Source organism: Chionomys nivalis, chromosome 15 (assembly GCF_950005125.1).
Source record: "Chionomys nivalis chromosome 15, mChiNiv1.1, whole genome shotgun sequence".
Taxonomy (NCBI): Eukaryota; Metazoa; Chordata; class Mammalia; order Rodentia; family Cricetidae; genus Chionomys; species Chionomys nivalis.
In genome coordinates this window covers 32700284-32718912 of record NC_080100.1, presented here as the reverse complement: position 1 = coordinate 32718912, position 18629 = coordinate 32700284, and the positions used below count along the sequence as shown (strand labels likewise).

Here is an 18629-nt window from a genome sequence, read left to right as displayed (position 1 = left end):
CTAGAGCCTTTTCCCTGTACCATTTCCCCCATCGTGGCAGCCAATATCTTCCCTAAGACATTGCTGGACGTCCCCTGAGAACCATGATTGCCTCTCCTCTTCCCATGGTTGATAATTAGTGGCTTCAACTAATTGTGGAATGACGAGGACCCCAAGCCACATGATCAGTACTGTGGAAATACAGTCCGTGGCTCTTTGTACCTTCCTTTCTGGGGTTCTCTTTATGTTTGTAGTAATGATCTCCAGACTTGCCTTTCACAGGCTTTAAACTGAGTTCAACTGGTTCTGTGTGGGGTTTCTGCTAAAATTCCTCAGGATGGATTACCACTTAGCTTCTCTTGCCTTGGGCTGCCTATTTCCAAGCTCATATTTCTAAGTTGCCAGGATATGAGGCTTCTGGCTGAGCTGCCAGCAGGGAAAGAAATCCTCTCCCCATGACTGAAGCCTGGCCCTTAGTTTCAAGATTATGTGTTATCTGCCCCCCCCCCTTTGGTGAGGTGTGGTACTGAGAGGTAAACAGGCTGCTCTCCCCCAACCCCTACCCTGTTCTGCCATGCCTTCCCATTTTCCATTTCCTCCCTGTGTTTCCACTGTAGCTCCTTGCTGTAGCCAGATGACAGACTGCTGACAGGAATGTCCCTAGAATACTGCAGCAACTGACTGAGCCATTGGCACCATCCACTGGCAACCGAACAGCTCATTGCTTGCCGTATTTGTCTGCCTCCCACTTAAGGCCCAAAAATTTGAATCGGCCCCAACATGGCAATGTTGTCTTGTTAGGCCAGAGTGCTGCCATAGTGCCTCAGGCCAATATTTATTGACCATGGTTATTGGATGGTTAAGTCCATAGCACTTGGACTTGTTATAGCTGCTACTTTCTCATACCCAACACCTCAGTGGACACCTCATCCATGATGAAGATCAGATAAAGTTGAAAATAGAAACTAGTGTGTTGGGTTTTCTTTTTCTTTTTTTTTTTTTTGAGAATTTTTGTGTATGTAATACACTGTCACTGTTGATTAACTATGTTTATTGCCTTTCATTTTGTTGAGTGAGAGGGAGAATCCTTTGTTGGGGAGCTAACAGTGGTTCAGTGAAGTGCATGTTGGATAATCAGGGAGAACAGACCCAACAGAACCAAAGCGCATCCTCTGGATTGTAGCATAGTGCAATGCAATCAAACGAGCCGAATATGAGGCATAGCCAAGAATCTATTACAATAGGCAGCATACTTTTCATAAAGTTCCAAATATGAGATAGGTTCAGGAATTATCATTCACAGATCAGCCAACATCGAGTTTTTAGACTGCTCTGTAATATCAGTCTTTGGGGGAAGAAACCTGGGGCTCTCTGAGTGACAAACAGCGGCTTTGAAGCACACGAGGCTTCCTTCCTTCTCCTTCCTCTCTTGACACAAGCAAAGGATATGGTGGGAAAAAAAGTGCTTTCTGCAACACAGAGCCTGGACTCGGGATTGGGAGGCCTTGGGAACACATCTAGCAACCCAGATAAACCTTTCAGCATAGCAAAAGGGACGTAATCTGCGTTGGCCCGTCTCAGCTACTGGCGCAGACACCACCAGCGGCAATTGATGAGTTGTTTTTCTTTTTCAAGTGCACCCCCCCCCCGCCTTTAACTTCATAAAATATAGAACTCATATCTTTAGCCTGCATTTTATAATACCAGGATAGCCAGCCAGCCAGCCATATCAATATGCACAGTTAATGGCTATTAAGTTTAAAAAAAAAAAAACTAAAAGAATCAATTTCATGGTGACTGCATCTAGTTAGGCAAGTCATTTAAGCACCATTTTACTCGTGTGTAGCAGACCATTTTATAAGTTACCGATAGCTTTACGAGCCTGTGTTTCAGACAAGCTAATTGGTTGTCTCTGATATGCGCTTGGGGTTTTCACTTATTACCTCCCTTTCCTGTCTAGTACATATTTGACTAGCTCCTATACATGTAGGTAAGACTCTTAAACAGCCACGCTGTACTGCCAGGGAAAAGATTTTCAGCAGCACGTTTCAGAGATCCTTACAATATCTGCTTTCTTCAGTAAAGAGAAATTATAATCGGAAAGAATATCAGAGAAGAAAGAATCGTGTTTGGAACATCCAAAAGGTGTTTAGTACCAAGAACAAGTGCCCTGCTGCAAGGGGAAAGTAAAGGATGATGGGAAGGAGGGGGAGATAAGAAGAAGAAAATGGTGTGGGGCTGAAGCCTGGCTGCCTCTGTAATTAATGGTGTTATAGATCGTTATTGAAAAGGCGGCCTGCACCTGCATGCAAAGACAAGCGCACCACGACCGAGGCTTTCCTTTTCTGCGTGTCAGCGCTTTCCATTCTCCAAGATAAGAATTAGATGCTTTGTTTGGACACAGATTAAAGGAATAGCTCAAAACACAAGTGTCCCATTGGTCAGAGATTTTTGGAGTGGTTCTCTTTTCCATGGTAGGCTGTTTACTTTTCTGTTTGCAAAACAACTCACTGCAGCTGCCTGTGGGCATGTGTGCAATCGAGTTTAAACCAATTAGACCTACGGTTCTGAAACTGTTTATGAGATGAGCCTTCCCTGTGAAACCTTGACCTAATTAATTAGAGCACAGGTCCACTCTGATACTTAGTTTCCTTCGGTTACTCTCATTTTAGTGTGTGTGGGGGGAAACACAGGACCTGGGTCGCTGTCTTTGTTATGATAGTTCAGCTCTTGAAGTCCATTTTTTAAAAAAGAAATAAAGAGTGCCTTCTGTGGCCAGCAATATAGTAGGTACATTAGCATAGGTGCTTTACATTAGAGAGAACGAAACACTCCTTTTCAGTGTCTGTGTTCCCAAGGAACTAAGGTCCATTACATATAAAAAATTTAGAGAAAAATTATCCAGATTGGGGTTATCATCTTTAGAAATGGAGTTTGCCAGACTTGTAGAGATGTTTTCTTCTATCATATCTGATACCTCTCTCATTAATTTATACAGGAATTATTTATAATGCCTAGTATGAGGGAAACAATGACTCATGGAACTGAAGAACTCATAGGGTATGGGCCTTGGGCCATGTGATCCAGAGCCCATTAGCTAATCCGACTTACCTTTCCGTAGTTCTCTGGGCTTATACTTCTTCCGTGTACCAGCCCTGTGCTCAGACTTTATATCTTAGCCTCATTCTGTTTCGATAGCTAGCTCCCTGCATCTCCCAGAGCCCTTCTTCAGCATTTACATTCTGCCATAACTACCTACAAACCAAACCTCACCTTGATGGCCTTGTGAACCTCTGAGCCCACTTGGTTTGTTCTACCCAGGTCTATTTCCATCTTGTGATCCGCTGGATCGTCTTTATCTTCTGGAACTTTAAACTGATCTTTTTGCTCTTTAAGTCACAAACTTCTTCAGGTCCTCAAAATATGGTACTAGAAGTAAGCAGTAACAGCTCAAATTATGAAACTAGTTAAATAGATGTGGGGGAGAAAGAAGGAAGCCAGGGCTGCTGTCTTTAGCCTGTAAGCGTATGACTTCTGTGCTCTGTGTGAAAATCAAATTACTTTAACATTTTGAGTTCTATATCTCATTGTATGTCGTTACCTCTAGTGAATGTGAAAATTACAGGCTGTGAGATATATGTGCCTAACTGGATTTTCTTTTTTATGCATAAGAGATACAGTCTTGAAAAATAACATGAAAAGAATATGGAACTCCCTGTGCTCAAATCAGTCAACAAAAGAGATTAAAACAATCGTATGGGCTTGTGATCCAAGAGAATAACCTTTAAAGTAAAAGTGGGAAGGCTCAGTCTTTTCCAGGAGCGTAGCCCTGATAAGTGCACCACACTCCAGTGGAAGGCCACAGATCAAAGAATATTTGGATAGCACAAATTGGCTTTGATTGAGGGGGGCACAAACTTGGGTGAGAGGGAAGAGGGGGTTGGATCTGGGAAGGTAAATGTGATCAAAACAATTGGACAAAATTATCAGAAGATTAATTAAAATATGATAAAAAAAGTAAAAGTTGGCTTAACCTTAGGAATCTAAGAAAAAGTACAACATAAAGTCAAAGCAAGTGGGAAGAAAAACTAGAAAAATGAGACCAGAAATAAGGAAAGTAGAGATTAAGAAAACAATAGAGAAAATAAGTAAATTCAAAAATGAATTCATTGAGAATATCAACAAAATTGACCAAAGTTTATCCAACCAAGTAAAAAAGAAAGACTTAAATTAACAAAATGAAGATTGAAAATGGAGCTATTGCCAGCTGACCTAACAGAAATAAATGCAGTTACCGGAGCATGGCATGAAAACTGCTTGCCAGTGAATTCCCAGACTAGGTGTGCACATCCTGTGAATTAGATAGCCCAGATTAGAGGTAGACATTATACCCTGTGAATTAGATAGCCACGATATGATATAGATTAGGTGTATATACTCTGAGTTAGATATACCAGATTATATGTGCATATGCAAAGGATAATGAACAACTGAAACTAACAGAAAATGGAAAGTCTGAATAGACCTTAACAAGTAAAGGCACTGAGTTAATCAAAGCATTGACCCACAAGAAAAGACCAGGACCAAATTCTATGAAGTATTTTTAGCCCTTCTTGAGGAATACTTTTCAACTCATTATATGAGGCCAGGATTGCTATGATCTTAGAGACAGACAAAAGTATTATATAGAAAGTAAACTACGGGCCAGTATCTCCTATAAATACAGGAATCCTCAACTAAGAGTTGGGACAGCTCTGCTGGTAAAGGAATTGGGCCACCAACCCTGGCACTGAGTTGAATACCTAGGTCCTACATGGTAGAGAGAACCAGCTCCCACAAGTTGTCCTTTGACCTCTGCATGGATGTCATGGCAATCATGTTCTCTCTCTCTCTCTCTCTCTCTCTCTCTCTTTAAATATAAAAATTTGAATTTTTATATTCAAATTTTAATATAAAAATTTAAATATAAAAATTTTAATAAAAATGTTTAAAATAAAAATAAAATAAAAATGTTTAAATATAAAAATTTCTAATACTAGCAAATGAACCCAGCAACATATAAAAAAGAATATATATGTGACCAAGTTGATTTTCTGACAGGAATGCGAGGGTGTTCCAATGTACAGAAATCAATACACAAAATACATAGATGGAGCAGCACTTTGCCACATTGAGTAAACATATAACCTCAGAAATTCTACTCATAGAAAAGATAAGGGAGAAGTGAAAATGTATTTACACAAAAACTTGAACATGTTTTATATCAACGTCATTCACAATAGCCAAAAAAAAAGTGGAACTAACCCTAATGTCTGTAAGCCAATGAAGGACTAAATGAAGTAGGAGCTATCTATATACTGGAATATAATTCAGCCATAAAAAAAAGAGAGCAGGATTAAAGCACATTGCAGTGTGTGGATGAACCAGGAACACACCAAAAGAAGCCAGTCACAAAAGGCCACACGTGTGGTTTTGTGTGTATGAAATGTTCAGGATATACAAAACTTTAGTAGAAGAATCAAATTAGAAACTCACAGGCACTGGCTGAAGGAGGAGCTGAGACGTGATTGCTAATAAGGAGTTTCTTTTCTTTTCTAGGTGGAATATTCTAGAACTAGTTGATGGTGCCAGTTTCATAGCTCTGTGAATCTATGAGAGAGGCTCGATTATACATTTTGAATGGATGAAATTGTCAAATTATATATCAATAAAAGAAAACAAAATACCTATCAAGCCAAATGTAAAGATGTTTGCTAAAGAATTGGAGATTCACCCAAGCAATGAAGGAATTAGGATTCTCAGAGAAGGGGGCTGGAGAAATGGCTCAGTCGTTAAGAGCACTGACTGCTCTTACACCGGACTCCAGATCAGTTCACAGAACCCACATGGCAGCTCCTAGCTGTTTGTAACTCCAGTTCCAGGGGACGAGACACCCTTACACAGACATACATGCAGGAAAAACACCAATGCTCATGAAATAAAAATAAATTGGAAAAAAAAAGAATCTTCAGAGAAGGTATCCTCTTACAGGATTTAAAATATTCCCAAATTTAAGAGTCATTGAATAATTTGACAGAAAAAAAAAATCTTTTAAAACTTTTCAGCTACTTAAGGGTTTTTTGATTGCTACACATTCTAGATGTTTTTAAAAAAAAGGATATTAAATGTATTAAATTGATAAATGGAATTATAAAATGTTATAATAGTTAAATCCTTTATAAATGAACCTAAAGAACTTTACAGGTACCCTGAATTTAAAAGGCTTATAAATATAATACTAAATTTTTAAGTTGACCACAGATCTTCAGAAAAACACTAGACTTTAGACAGTATACATTTAGTAAATTATATATTCCTTTTAAAACTGCAAAGTAGCAGAACTAAGAGCCATCCTTAAAGGACACCAAAATTTTCTAGGTGACACGTGACAGACTATATGCCTTTTGGGGTGCATTACTAGAGGACTTGGTAGAAATTTTCCCTGTTCCCTAGCTATCTTTGGTGGCCCTTGGGAACTCTAGTCTATGTAAAGACCAACCAGGCTGAACATGAAAAAGAATTAAAATATGGCTTTGCTTAGAGACTGCCAACCTGCCAGCTAGACTCCACTTCCCACATCTGACATCATCTCCGTGAAGTGTGAGTCCAAGTGAGGAAGAAGTGGTCCAACAAGATGAGGTCAAACTACCCCAGAAGCTCATTGCCTAGATCATGCACTCCTATGCTTGTCTGTTGGAAAGAACACAACAAAATGTTCTGAGCCAAAGCTTGGATAGTGAACATTCCAAGCTGTGTGACATGCTGTCTGTCTCTCTGGCAATTACCCAAATTTGCTGTTGTAGCATAAAAGAAAGCATTCATAGATAATATTTAAGTGAATGAGCATGCCCTCTTCCAATAAAACTTTATTTATATGTCATTCATGGTGCCTGGGTGTGGTGGTGGCGATCCACAAAGGCTCCTATGACTGAGGTACCCACTAATCTTAAATGTTTTTCCTATACCTCCAAGGTCTCTTGAGATTGTAGGACTTCAGCCATCTTCTAAAGGATGATTGGTGGGGAGAGGCAGGGCAGGTGTGATGATGCACCCTTGAATCCCAGCACTTGGCAGGCAGAGGCAAGTGGATCTCTGCGAGCTTGAGACCAGCCTGGTCTATATAGCGAATTCTAGGTCAGCCAGAGCTGCACTGTGAGACCCTTTCTCAAAGATGGTGGATAGTGGCATTTGTAGGCTGATCCTTGCCATCTGTGAGTAGAAGAACCTTGGTCTAGAAGCAGGGGTTTCAGCAGAGGCCCGCAGACTGGACTCCCTAGAAGTCAGATTCTGGAAGGAGTGTAGAACAGGTTCAGATACGGGAAGACTAAGTCTCATTCTGAAGACCAGAATTCTCCTGCCTATTTTCGGCTCTTGACTGGTGATCTCATAAGCAGGGTTGTTTTTTTTTTTGTTTGTTTGTTTGTTTGTTTTTTGTTTTTTTGCGGGTGAGGGGAACAGGAGAATAAAACGAGCCCCTCAAGTGTATCAGAAATAGAAAATAGATGTAGCTTGTGCCATATTTCTACATTAGCAGGTTAGGCAAATCTAGGAATGCTTATCAGCTGCTAACTTCCACCACCAAAGCAAGTGCGATGATTCTGTTTGGCCGTCCTGGGACTTGCTAACTTCCCTATGCAATGGGAAACTAGGTTGCTATCTAATTACCGTTCTAACGTACAGCATCCTGCACACAACAGAGGTTCCTGGCTTGGGAAGACTTGTAATAAAGGCAAGGCTTAGTCACAGGCAATAACCTGAAGTCATCTGTCTGGCCTGTGATCATTCCAAGGTCAGGCAGCTGCACTGAACGTGCGCTTCCTTAAGAAGCTGTACCGCGAACACGTTCCACGTGGTCCTCTACAAACCGAGCATCCACCTTCCTTCATAACTAGCACAGTGGCACGGATTCGGGGGACATCAGTAGTCATTCTCTGTTCCCCGCTGGTACCCAGTATGAAGTAAGCGTCCATTCTGAGCGATGTCTTTGGGAATGTTGCATATTGACTTTGTTTGTGTTATTTATCTCTGTCCTCAGTGGCAGACTTAACACCTTTCTGAGGATTTCCCAATCCTACAAGCAGTACAATGAACGGAGGGTAGCTGTGCAGCTCTCTTAAACACGCTGCCAACAATGTGTTCTGAAGAATCTTAGTGGTGTTCTGCCGCTGTCTTCACACCCGTCCTGGAGCCCCTTTGTGGGCTTAGTTCTCTCTGACTCGAGCCTGCCCCAGGAATGTCCGTAAGCAAGGGAGCGGAGCTAGATGGGCCCCCTTCGCATCACACAGGCAAGGCCTGCTTACTCAGTGGGCAATGGTTTAATGACTGACTCAAAAAAAAAAAAAAAAAAAAGATTGATTAGTTGTGCTTGAAGATTTTTAGGGGGATGAAAGAATACTGCAAAATGTGAATGATTTCATGCATGACTTAAGCAGTTTGTTATCCTCCATCCCCGGAGTTGCAAAAAGAAGACACACGTGAGCTGTCGCTCGTCCTGGTGCCAACAGACCCCAGCCTATGACTCAGGAGGAAATTTACAAGTATCTCTAAAGAAGCTTTCCCTGTCATTACAACAGGTTTATCTGCTGAAGAGATGAAAGCAAGGGGCCAGGGTAGAGATGAGCAAACTCCTGTTCCTTCCTTAACAGTCATGGGAAAAGCCCGACAAAATTGCCGTCAGTGCAGGTCCGCTTGATGGCTTAGACATCTGAAACGAAGAGATTAAAGTCATACATGCCTGCCTAGCTCGGAAACCATTGTTAAAGGATGTGAGTCTGGCTCAGTGCTAAAGTCCTTGCCCTGCATCTGCAAGACCCAGAGCCTGACTCCTGTTAACCACATTAGAAGAAAAAAAGGACAAACAGCAAAAAGGAAAAGAAAAACACCAATGGTGACCAGTTCGTGTATTTAAAATTATAGGAAAACAGTAAGGGGCTTGAGCAAGATCGCTAATTCAGTTGCCTTTCAAGCTGGCTTGCACTTCTATATACAAAGTCCCACAACTACAGTTTTTGGTTTTGTGTTTGTTTTTTGAGACTGGGACTTGCTATAGAGTCCAGGAGTGAACCTGAAACACTATATAGACCTACCTGACCTCGAACTCAGAGATCACCTGCTCCTGCCTCTGGATAGGATTAAAGGTGTGTGCCGCCACACCAGGCACAGGCTACAGTTCTTTCTGCCGGCCCTGGGATCTGAAGTCCTCACCCTACCTGCATCACTGTTGGTTTCCAGGAGCTGAAGTTATCATCCTGAACTTCACAACAACACTTGATCCTGTTTAGAGACAAAAAAAAGAATATGGTTTTATTTCTGAAGTCTCTTTCTCAGTCCCCTATCAGAATACTTACCAAATCGTTTCCCATAATGTAAGAGCTAGTCTAAATCATGATATCACCTTTTATTTGAATCAGCTGTTTTTCTTGCTTTGATTGAAGTATACTCACAGAGCAGAGATGAGGGAAAAGTCCTTTGGAAACTACATGTTACTAACTAGTCTTTTATGATAATTGGAAAGGCCAGGACTGGGGCAGAACCCTGCCGTCCTGTGTTCTAGAAGTGCTAATAACAATCCCCTATCCAGGCTGTTGTTGCTTCTGCTTGGGATTCTGTCTTACAGTCTTTAGCTTCTGTTCTTCTCCTCCCTCCCCGTTGCTGCAGATAGCACGCTGGCCCGGGTGGCTTGTCCTGGCACACCTCCACCGCCTTTGCACGATCACTGCCATCCTGCATGAGGGATGGTGGGTGCGCGAATGAAGTTATAGCAAGCCAGCCTAGAGGATCTAAACTGTCAACGTTCCGTAGCCTGCTTCAGGCCCCACTACTCTGTGCTGTCACAGCCATCCACAGACTTAGGGAGCGCCGCTCAAAGTCCGCTGGTGTTTCACAAAGGAAGTGTGTGTGTGCTGTTCCTTGATGTGGGGGAAGCACAGGAGAAGCAATACTCAGCTTCCGTCCGTGGCCCCAGGTGGGTGGGAAAGGCACCACCAGGGCTAGGTGGGCAGTTCTCAACAGGCCGGGTCCACCCAGCTAATGTTTCAGGCACCAGAGGTGGGGTATAATATCTTTGGCTTTAGCAATTACTAGCAGGTCCTTGTAGCATTTAATTCTGTAGGATGAGAGATGATGCAGTATAATGCCAGGCACGGTCCCACATGATTCGCTGTCACTCCCTGACTCTGTCTTTAATGTTACCACACATTCATGTGGGCCAGAGCTCTCTTTATAAATATCCAAGCTCAGAACCTAAATCTGCTGCACATAAAGCACAAAGTAAACCCTGCTCTATTATCCCACCCTTAGCTTACCCAAGTATATAAAAGAAAACTAGGTCATCCCTGGGCACCCCGTTGCTTACATAGCTTCCTAGCGAAAACAGGAAGCAGACAGTTTATCACGGTAAATAAAAGGAAGTTTGCAGGTGTTGACAAGAGGCCAGTAATTAGAGCTAGGAACTCTACCTGCCTTCTAAAAATTCACTCACAGAATTTGAAAGTAAAATATTTTAAAGGGGAGTGAGGGTAAGTAACCCAGAGAACACCATCACGATTGCCTCTGTGACCCTGCAGCCAGAGATGGACTGTCCTAGGCTGTCACTCCCATGCCGAGCCCTGGGAAAGGGATTCCTGTGACGTGTGACGGCTCGAGGCTTTAGCAGCTGCTACGACCATTAACAACAGCAGAACTGCCATATCTTCTTTATAAAAAGACTGTGCAGTGGGTCCGACGTGTGAATGATGGAAGTTAGTCATGCAGATCACTCACCGCGCATGGGTGGGGGAGAAGGGCTCCGGTGACTTAGCTAAAATCGGTTGGCTTTGTTTTTCTATCTCTAGGGTGGACACATGGCTGCTGACCAATGGCCACTCTATGACTATCCCGAAAATAGCTAAATGACCACAGGTTGCCAGGCAACTGCATTCTGATGTCATTCCCCCAAATGCCATTTTCTCACACTTTCCAGCTAACCGTGACATGTACGCAGCAATGAAGTCTTTCAAAAGACTTGGGCTCATATTTAGAACTTGTCTCTCTGTAATGGAACAGTCTTGAACAAAGAGACATCAGCAGCACTCTTTCACCTTTGAGAGAAACATAGATTCAAACTCATCGTGTTAGTCAAACTTAAACGCCACTCTTTAAAATTATCAACATCAAAATAAAAACACGCTGATAGAAAGTCAACGTGGCTGTAATTTTTATTGTAATAATGCTGGGAAGTAAAACCTGACATCAGGTTCGTGTAAGAAAACAAAGAATTGATTCGGAAAGCACTTAGAATGAGAGCCGTCAGCCTCCGCCCTGCTGGCTGCCCTGCGGTAGTCACGCTTAGAAACACGAAACTCCAATAAGTCAAAAGCTGCGTTCTGGCAGCAGAAGGGCTGATGGTGCATCTGGGGATTGAAATCTTGTTTTAAAACTGACATTGTAACTGTGTGGGATCCTTCGAATGCCAGCTGGGTGACTGTGGCAGGGTTAGGTACCCACTTAGGTTACGGAGCTGAAAATCTCAAGTTACTCCGCCCTATTTGTCAGCTTAACACTACCGGGTTCCTCGGCCTGGTAACCCCATCCTCGCAGCTTCCCTTTCCTGGTTTAGGATTCAACGAGACCTACCTTTAGGCATCTTTATTCTATTCCAAGTGTGCCCACAACTCACTAAGTTCTGTCTGTCAGCAACGCAAAATATGACCAGTTGCCTGGCGATCATTAAACCCAATGTTGTTGGTTTTAATTAGTTGGAATTCTGTCATTAGGATTATTTTGTGTGGTTTCTGGTTTTGTGTTCCTTTTTGAGACAGGGTCTCACTATGTAGTCCTATCTGGCCTGGAACTCACGGTGGAGAATAGTCTGGCCTTAACTCAGAAATGGCTGCCTCAGATTTACGAGTGCTGGGATTAAAGCTGTGTACCACCACGCCCAGCTTGACTCTGTGCAACTTTTAGATGAACTCCTAAAAAGAAATCTTGCTGAGATACATTTGCCTACTTATTGTTTTTTATTACTGAATTTTTCATGATCAGTGCTCTTTCATATATTATCATCATCATTATTATTATTATTAGGTTTTTCGAAATAGGATTTCTCTGTGTATCTCTGGCTGTCCTGGAACTCACTCTGTAGACCAGGCTGGACTCAAACTTAGAGATCCGCCTGCCTCTGCCTCCCGAGTGTTGGGATTAAAGATGTGCGCCACCACCTACTGATTCCAGTTAGTATTATTCAAAATGCTGCCCTTTTGAAAGAAGGTTATGAAATGTCAGTGACACAGCTTACTTTGTAGACCAGAATTTGTCTGTTACCCATCAATCATCATCTGTCATGAAGCATTAGATCAAATACCAGATTGCCTTATAAGCATGGCAGTCCCAATTCCTGGGAGAAAGGAGACAAAAAGTCTTGATTTACACCCTTCAGAGAAACCCACTCCTAGCTGTGACATTGACCATACTCCCTCCCTGTCCCACCTGCTAGCCAAGGGCTCCCCTGTCAGCTCTGCCCTTTGTGACCAGGCTTAGCCTCTGGCTTTAATGGTTATTATACAAAACCACTTTAGGTTCTCTGAGAGGTAAACTGTTTTCAATATTCAATAAAGAAAAGCAACCATGAGAATGGAATTGGGGTGGGAAATTCTTGTTTGGGTAAATGCTTTGGGGTATTGGGTTTTTTGCTTGTTTTTTTTTTTATTTTCACATATATGTGCACATGCATGTTTACATATCTATGTAGTACTGGTGAAGGAACTAAGTCTGACATTGGATATCTCCCTCAGCCACTCTCCAACTGATTTATTGAAGTAGGATCTTGCAGTTGAACCCAGAACTCAGATTCAGCTAAACTAGCTGGCCAGCTTGCTCTACGGGTCCCCTTTGATAGTCTTCTGAGTGTGCTGGAATTATAGACTTAGTAATTTGGATGACAAATTGTTCTGGCCTGTTTTCTGAGCCATCATTTTCTGATCTTTGGATGAATAAATTGTCGTTACTCCTCAGAATTCAAATCAAGAGGGCCTTTCAGTTCTCATCAGCTTCTTTGAAAGAATGAAAAGGGCGTTCGTTGTCAGTGTGAAACAAGTCTAAGGACTGTGTGTGTGTGTGTGTGTGTGTGTGTGTTTGTGTGTGTGTGTTGAGATAGGATCTCACTATGTACTCCCGACCAACCCAGAATTCAACCCAGAAAGATCCACCTGTCTCTGCCTCCCAAGTATGGGATTAAAGGCCTGGGACACCATGATGAACCTTTAGGAGAGGACTTTTAGAGATATTCCTGAACTACAAAACTTTAATATTATTTTCATTTCTAAGTTATTACAACATTTGGTATTTCTGAGTCAGACATGTGGTGCCCACCTATAATTCCACTACCTTGGGATCAGAGGCAGGATGATTGACCACAAGTTTGAGGAGTTCTGGAACAGTCAGGGCTACTAGTGAGACGCTGTTTGAGAAAGCAAAAACCAACAAACCAAAGCTACATAACAACAACAGAGCCCTTTGTGGTTTTGGATATCTGCCTTAGCTCCGGTGAGCCGGTCTGGACAGAGTGGTTCTGCGGATGGCAGTTTGGCCTTGGTGATGGCAGAAGAGAACATTTGGGAGTGGCTTTCAGAAAATTGGGAGTATGGTTTTCAGAAAATCTTCCTTGGTGATAAGTACCAAGTTTTACTGCGTGTGAATGAGTGGGGAGCCGGAGGATTCTTTACTTTATCCCCTCTCTTGAGAGTACTTCTGCAAGCCCTAATGTGTGAAACTGATTCCGTCAGGGATTTGATCTTTCCCTCCTAGCCTGTAGTGATAAGAGCAGCGGGCTGCGTCCCTGGCACCCGGCCGCCCGCATGGCTTTACCCGAAATAATTACACGGAAACTGTATTCTTTTAATCACTGCCTGGCCCATTAGTTCCAGCCTCTTATTGGCTAGCTCTTACATATTGATCTAACCCATTTCTAATATTGTGTGTAGCACCACGAGCTGGCTTACCAGGAAAGATCTTAACCGGCGTCTGTCTGGAGTGGGAGAATCATGGCGACTCCTGACTCGGCTTCTTTCTCCCAGCATTCTGTTCTGTTTACTCCGCCTATCTAAATTCTACCCTATCAGAGGCCAAGCAGTTTCTTTATTAATTAACCAATGAAAGCAACAGATAGAAAGATGATCCTCCATCACTAGTGAATTCAGGATCGAGAAGGGAGAAAACCCAAGAGACTCTATGCATGTGTGCAAATCTGCTAGTTTTTCTAGACTTTCCTGGGCACTCTTGAGCATGGGACCTTTAGCTCCTATTCTTTCTTCTAGAAGACCCTTTCTTTCCTAGCTCCCAGAAATATCCACTGGAAATTTAAAGGAAATTTAGAGAGATCACCGATATTGGCTTCTTTCCGGATTGTCTTGTGTGATTGATAGAATCCATACTGTGTCAGGGCAAGACAGCCAATGTTACATGGCTAGCAGCAGCTAGAGGAACCGGAATCATCCTGGTGTTCTTTTGTGTTTCTTCCTGCCCTATAGTGCATATAATGCTTTCTCAGACTTTGTAAGAACTCCCCAGCGGTTGAGTACAAAGTTGGAATGTTGACTCGCTAGCAGGTCACCCGTGCCCAAAGGAAACACTCCCGCGTCACAACATAGGACCCTGCTGAAACAACAGCTATGGGCAGAAAGTCTTAGGTACCCTGCATATAAATGCCACTTAATACCCCCACTTCATCATTTTAGGATCTTAGGAGAGAAAAAGGTCCTGATATAATTATTAACATATCTCTCTTCTTTTCTCTCTTCAGATCAAAAAATATTTTGAACTTGAACCCCTTGCACGTGGCAAACGCTGGATTCTGCAGCCCTCCTCACTAGATGATTTGGACGCGCTGAAAGACAGCTTCTCCCAGCTCATAAGCTTGTTAGAGGAAAAAGACCTGGAGGCGATGAGAATGTGAAGTCTGACACAGAGTTCCCCCAGAGCCTTGAACCCATCATGTTAGCTTCCCATTCTGGTTTCATGTTGGTGTCAAGACTGTCATGGCTTCGGTATCTACTCTTCTCTCGCTCCTTCAGCCTCTCATCTCTCTGCTAAGTGACTGTTCCGTAAGTCAGGTGAATTATCCTCGGCATTAACGTCAAGTACACACTACTGAGGGAGAGTTGATTCTCTGTTTACCACTAATTATCTTCACCGCATGTCTCTTCCTTCTGTTGGCCTAAGACTCTCTTCTGTGCTTTGTGCTAAAGTGGATGGAACTCGCGGCTCATGGAAATGAAACCCTTCTGAGGAACTCAGACTCCCACGTCTTCACTAACTTCCCTGGGCTTGAGCTTAGACGATTGGAACTAGACTCCACACGATGTATATACCATTTCCGTGATCTTTTAGGGGTTCAAGTTTTTTACACTTTATTTTGTCTTGTCTGTTTTTTGTGTGTGTGCGTGCGTGTGTGTGTGTGTGTGTGTTTACTCTATAGGCTATGAGTGAACGTGACCACCCAAAGCTTCGTCTGCTCATCTTTTCACAAAACTGGCTCTGAAGAACCGAGAAAGCAGATGTGTGGTGCTTGCTTGGTTCTGCCTGCAGCCGTGTGCCCTCCATCAGGAGGTCGGCATCCTGGTTGAGAGAGTTGGAGCAAATTGAGGCAAGCACAAGCACCACTGAGTCCCATTTGATCAAGTCCACAGATATTTAATGGGGTCATTAATCTGCAAAAAGCCGAGCTGTAGCGTAAGCATTTGTTTTCTCTAAAAAAAAAAATCAGAAATATTTGATTGAAATCAAGAAAATGACTTTTCAAATAATAAACAGCCAAAGTCTAATTCACGGTTGGGATTTAAGCTGGCATGGATTTGATGAAGCTCAAAGGCACACCCTGTTACTTATTCATCAGTGCTGATGCTGACTCGGGGAGGCTGCTCAGGCCTCCATTTAGTAAAAGTCTCAGTATTTCTATTATAAGCCTCTATTTTCAGGGGTGTCCTGTGCCCTTAGCGTATGCTGGGCTACAGCAGATAAATAGAGGGCCTACACTCAGCCTTTGGAACTAACTTTTTCCACTTAGTTGAAATGATAAAATTGCATAGAACAATGTACAGTTTTAGTAAGATTTAACACCTTTGACCTTTTCTAAATCAGGAATAATTTATGAATATTGAGACTCATGGATGAAATATTCATTGGCACATCTTGTAAGTGTTTGACCACTTATTCACTATACACAAAGTGGCCAAATGATAGAAAACTGCTCCCTGCATCCAAGCAATAAAAACATGGGTCTCTCACTTTTCAGGACTGTGGACTGAGACCTTGACGCCACAGACTCCATGCCATAGTTACTGCAGAGTGACAGAAAACCTTGTGACTCTCCAGAAGACAGTCTTCAAACCCCTCACAGTGCTCCGATGAAGTGATTTCATCTCGTAAATGGATTTTAACTAAAACAATCCCGCAGTTCTTTAAGCCTTTTAAAATATATACATGGCATAGACCAGAGAAGGCTCCATGGTGATTCATTTTTCTAAAGTATCCCTGAATAATTCTCCCTCCGTGGGATGGTCCACGGGCAGCACAAATCTTTAATTCCTATTTTTTTCTTTTTGTCCTCTCTTGCTCATCTCCATGAAAATAAATGTGATTTTTTTTCTTCCAGGCTTTGCTCTCTCTCTCCCTGCAAGTTCATTAAATGTAGAATGTTGTCTTTTTGAAGATACTGTGGCTGAGTGCTCCTCGCCATCTGTTAAATGACTTCCCGTTGTCTGTGTGTGTTCATGTGCGCCAGCGATGGGCTTCTCCGCAGCCCGGAGACTGTCTGCAGCGTCGCAGCCGTCAGAATGAAAACATTATCAATCAGTACCCAACAACAGCTGTTTTTGACAAGTTTCTGTCTGACGCCTGATGCTTTACAACTGTCAATAAGGCTCTTTCTTTGTCTAGCGGGTCGGAGCGCGCTGTCTTATTGCTCCTCTTGGCATCCCGTCTCTGTAACCCTAGAATTCGCCGTGTTTGGGAAACCCGTGTGGGGGAGGGGAGAGGGAAGGGCGGTATGTCTTGTTCTTACTTTTGTGTAAGGTGCCACAGGTGTCTTAGTTTGCATATTCAAATATATATATAGGAAAACAGTCTGTTATGTATTTCTTCGGTTAGCATCTTGTTATATTTATGGAAGTGACCCATTTTTGTACCTTCTTAGCTGAAGCAGTTGCCTTTTTTTCTACTGGCAATTTATTTATATAAAACTTTGTATCTACCGTAGTTTACAGTATTGGTTGCTGGGTAACTGCTGTATTACCCTGTCTTTCTATTGAGATATAACCTATACTTAAAGGTTGACCGGTTCATGTGGACGTTTGCTAGGCAAGGAGAACCTTGCCTGGCCCGTGATTTATATGATTTCCACTATCTTGCAATGAAAATAAATGCTTAGTAGAACTGGTGTTTCCAGACTCGCTCTTCTTAGTCTCAGCATCTGAGAGCCCCGAATTCTGTTTGCTTTGTGTTGCTTGTTTAAATCTTCAAAATGAGTTCTGCTGCTTTTGAGGCAGAACAAATTATTAGTCCATGCTTTTTTGAAGCCATTGTGAGACCCTTAAGAAAAAAAGAAGCCTAGTGCCTTTTCCAGTCAGCTCTACTTGAGCACCAGTGTACCTCCATGGGAGCCATTCTCCTAGGGAGTAGAGAGGTTGGAGATGTGGTGTGTCATCCTTCACAAAGGGTCGTCCTTCATCATCTCTCCTGAAGGCCACTTGCTGCAAGTTGAGTCCAATGGTTTTTGATGCCCTGGACCTGGTGGATATTCTTAAAGAATTTAGGAAGACGTGCTAGACATTTATATATCCATTCTTGAGGATGAGAATGGGAAAGTAAAATTCAAAAAACAGATGGATAGAGGATGAGAAAGAGAAAGTGGGGGGAGGGTATGTGTAAAAGAGGAAACTCAAACTCTGGCTCATGTTTCTGCCAAGCACAATATTATCCCGACACAGACCACTTAGGCCCAGAGAGTTCCAGTCACTTCCTTCTGAGTTTGACACCTGCCTCATCATCTCAGCCCTACCTAAGCAAGTGTGGGCAGAATGCAAAATTTTAAAGCAACTGGGTGATTTTTCCTGCCCACATTGCAGACTCAGACTCTAGTAGAAATGTCCTACTCCTGCTGGCTTGATCCAGTGGTAGAAGGCATCTTTATTAATCCCACCTAACGAAGCAAACAGAAAATGAAAAGACATGTGTGGGCGGTGGGGCTGGGAGTGAGTATAGGCTCTTGGGGGGTCCTCATTTCAGCACCTGGAAGAGATGATCAGTCTTTGATATGTACAAAGTTTGTAATACTGGTCTCCAGCCTTCCCTTGTTCTGCAGCCTGGGCCAGGAGGATCCCAAGTTCAGGTTGTGAAGTGGATTGCCACATCTTGTGGGGGAATTCCTGGCTCCTAAGGGTGCATGGCTTTTGGTCCTCACTGAGTCAGTGTGATTAAACGATTTGCATCTCTGGACTAAATGTTTCCAGCTCAGATGCCTGAAGTGATAGATGAGCCCAGGTCTTGGCACTCCCGTCCCCACACCCTTCCACTATTTCAGAAGGCTGTAAAGAGTCCCAGCAGAACTCAGCCTCAGACGCAGATCCACTTCCCCTCCC

The 18629-nt window shown here is 42.8% G+C and overlaps 1 protein-coding gene across 4 annotated transcripts in view; it reads left to right on the top strand.

Moving 5' to 3' along the window:
* Arl15 (ADP ribosylation factor like GTPase 15) overlaps positions 1-17505 on the top strand; it is a 353796-nt gene extending 336291 nt beyond the window's left edge. For 2 of the 4 annotated variants that reach the window (XM_057790206.1, XM_057790207.1), the window contains exon 5: positions 14795-17505. In XM_057790206.1, coding sequence (XP_057646189.1) covers positions 14795-14947 — 153 coding nt within the window. In that variant the 3' untranslated portion in view covers positions 14948-17505. The remainder of the gene's footprint in view (positions 1-14794) is intronic. The other 2 variants (XR_009058382.1, XM_057790205.1) reach the window with 2 other exon arrangements.
* The last annotated feature ends 1124 nt before the right edge of the window (positions 17506-18629 follow it).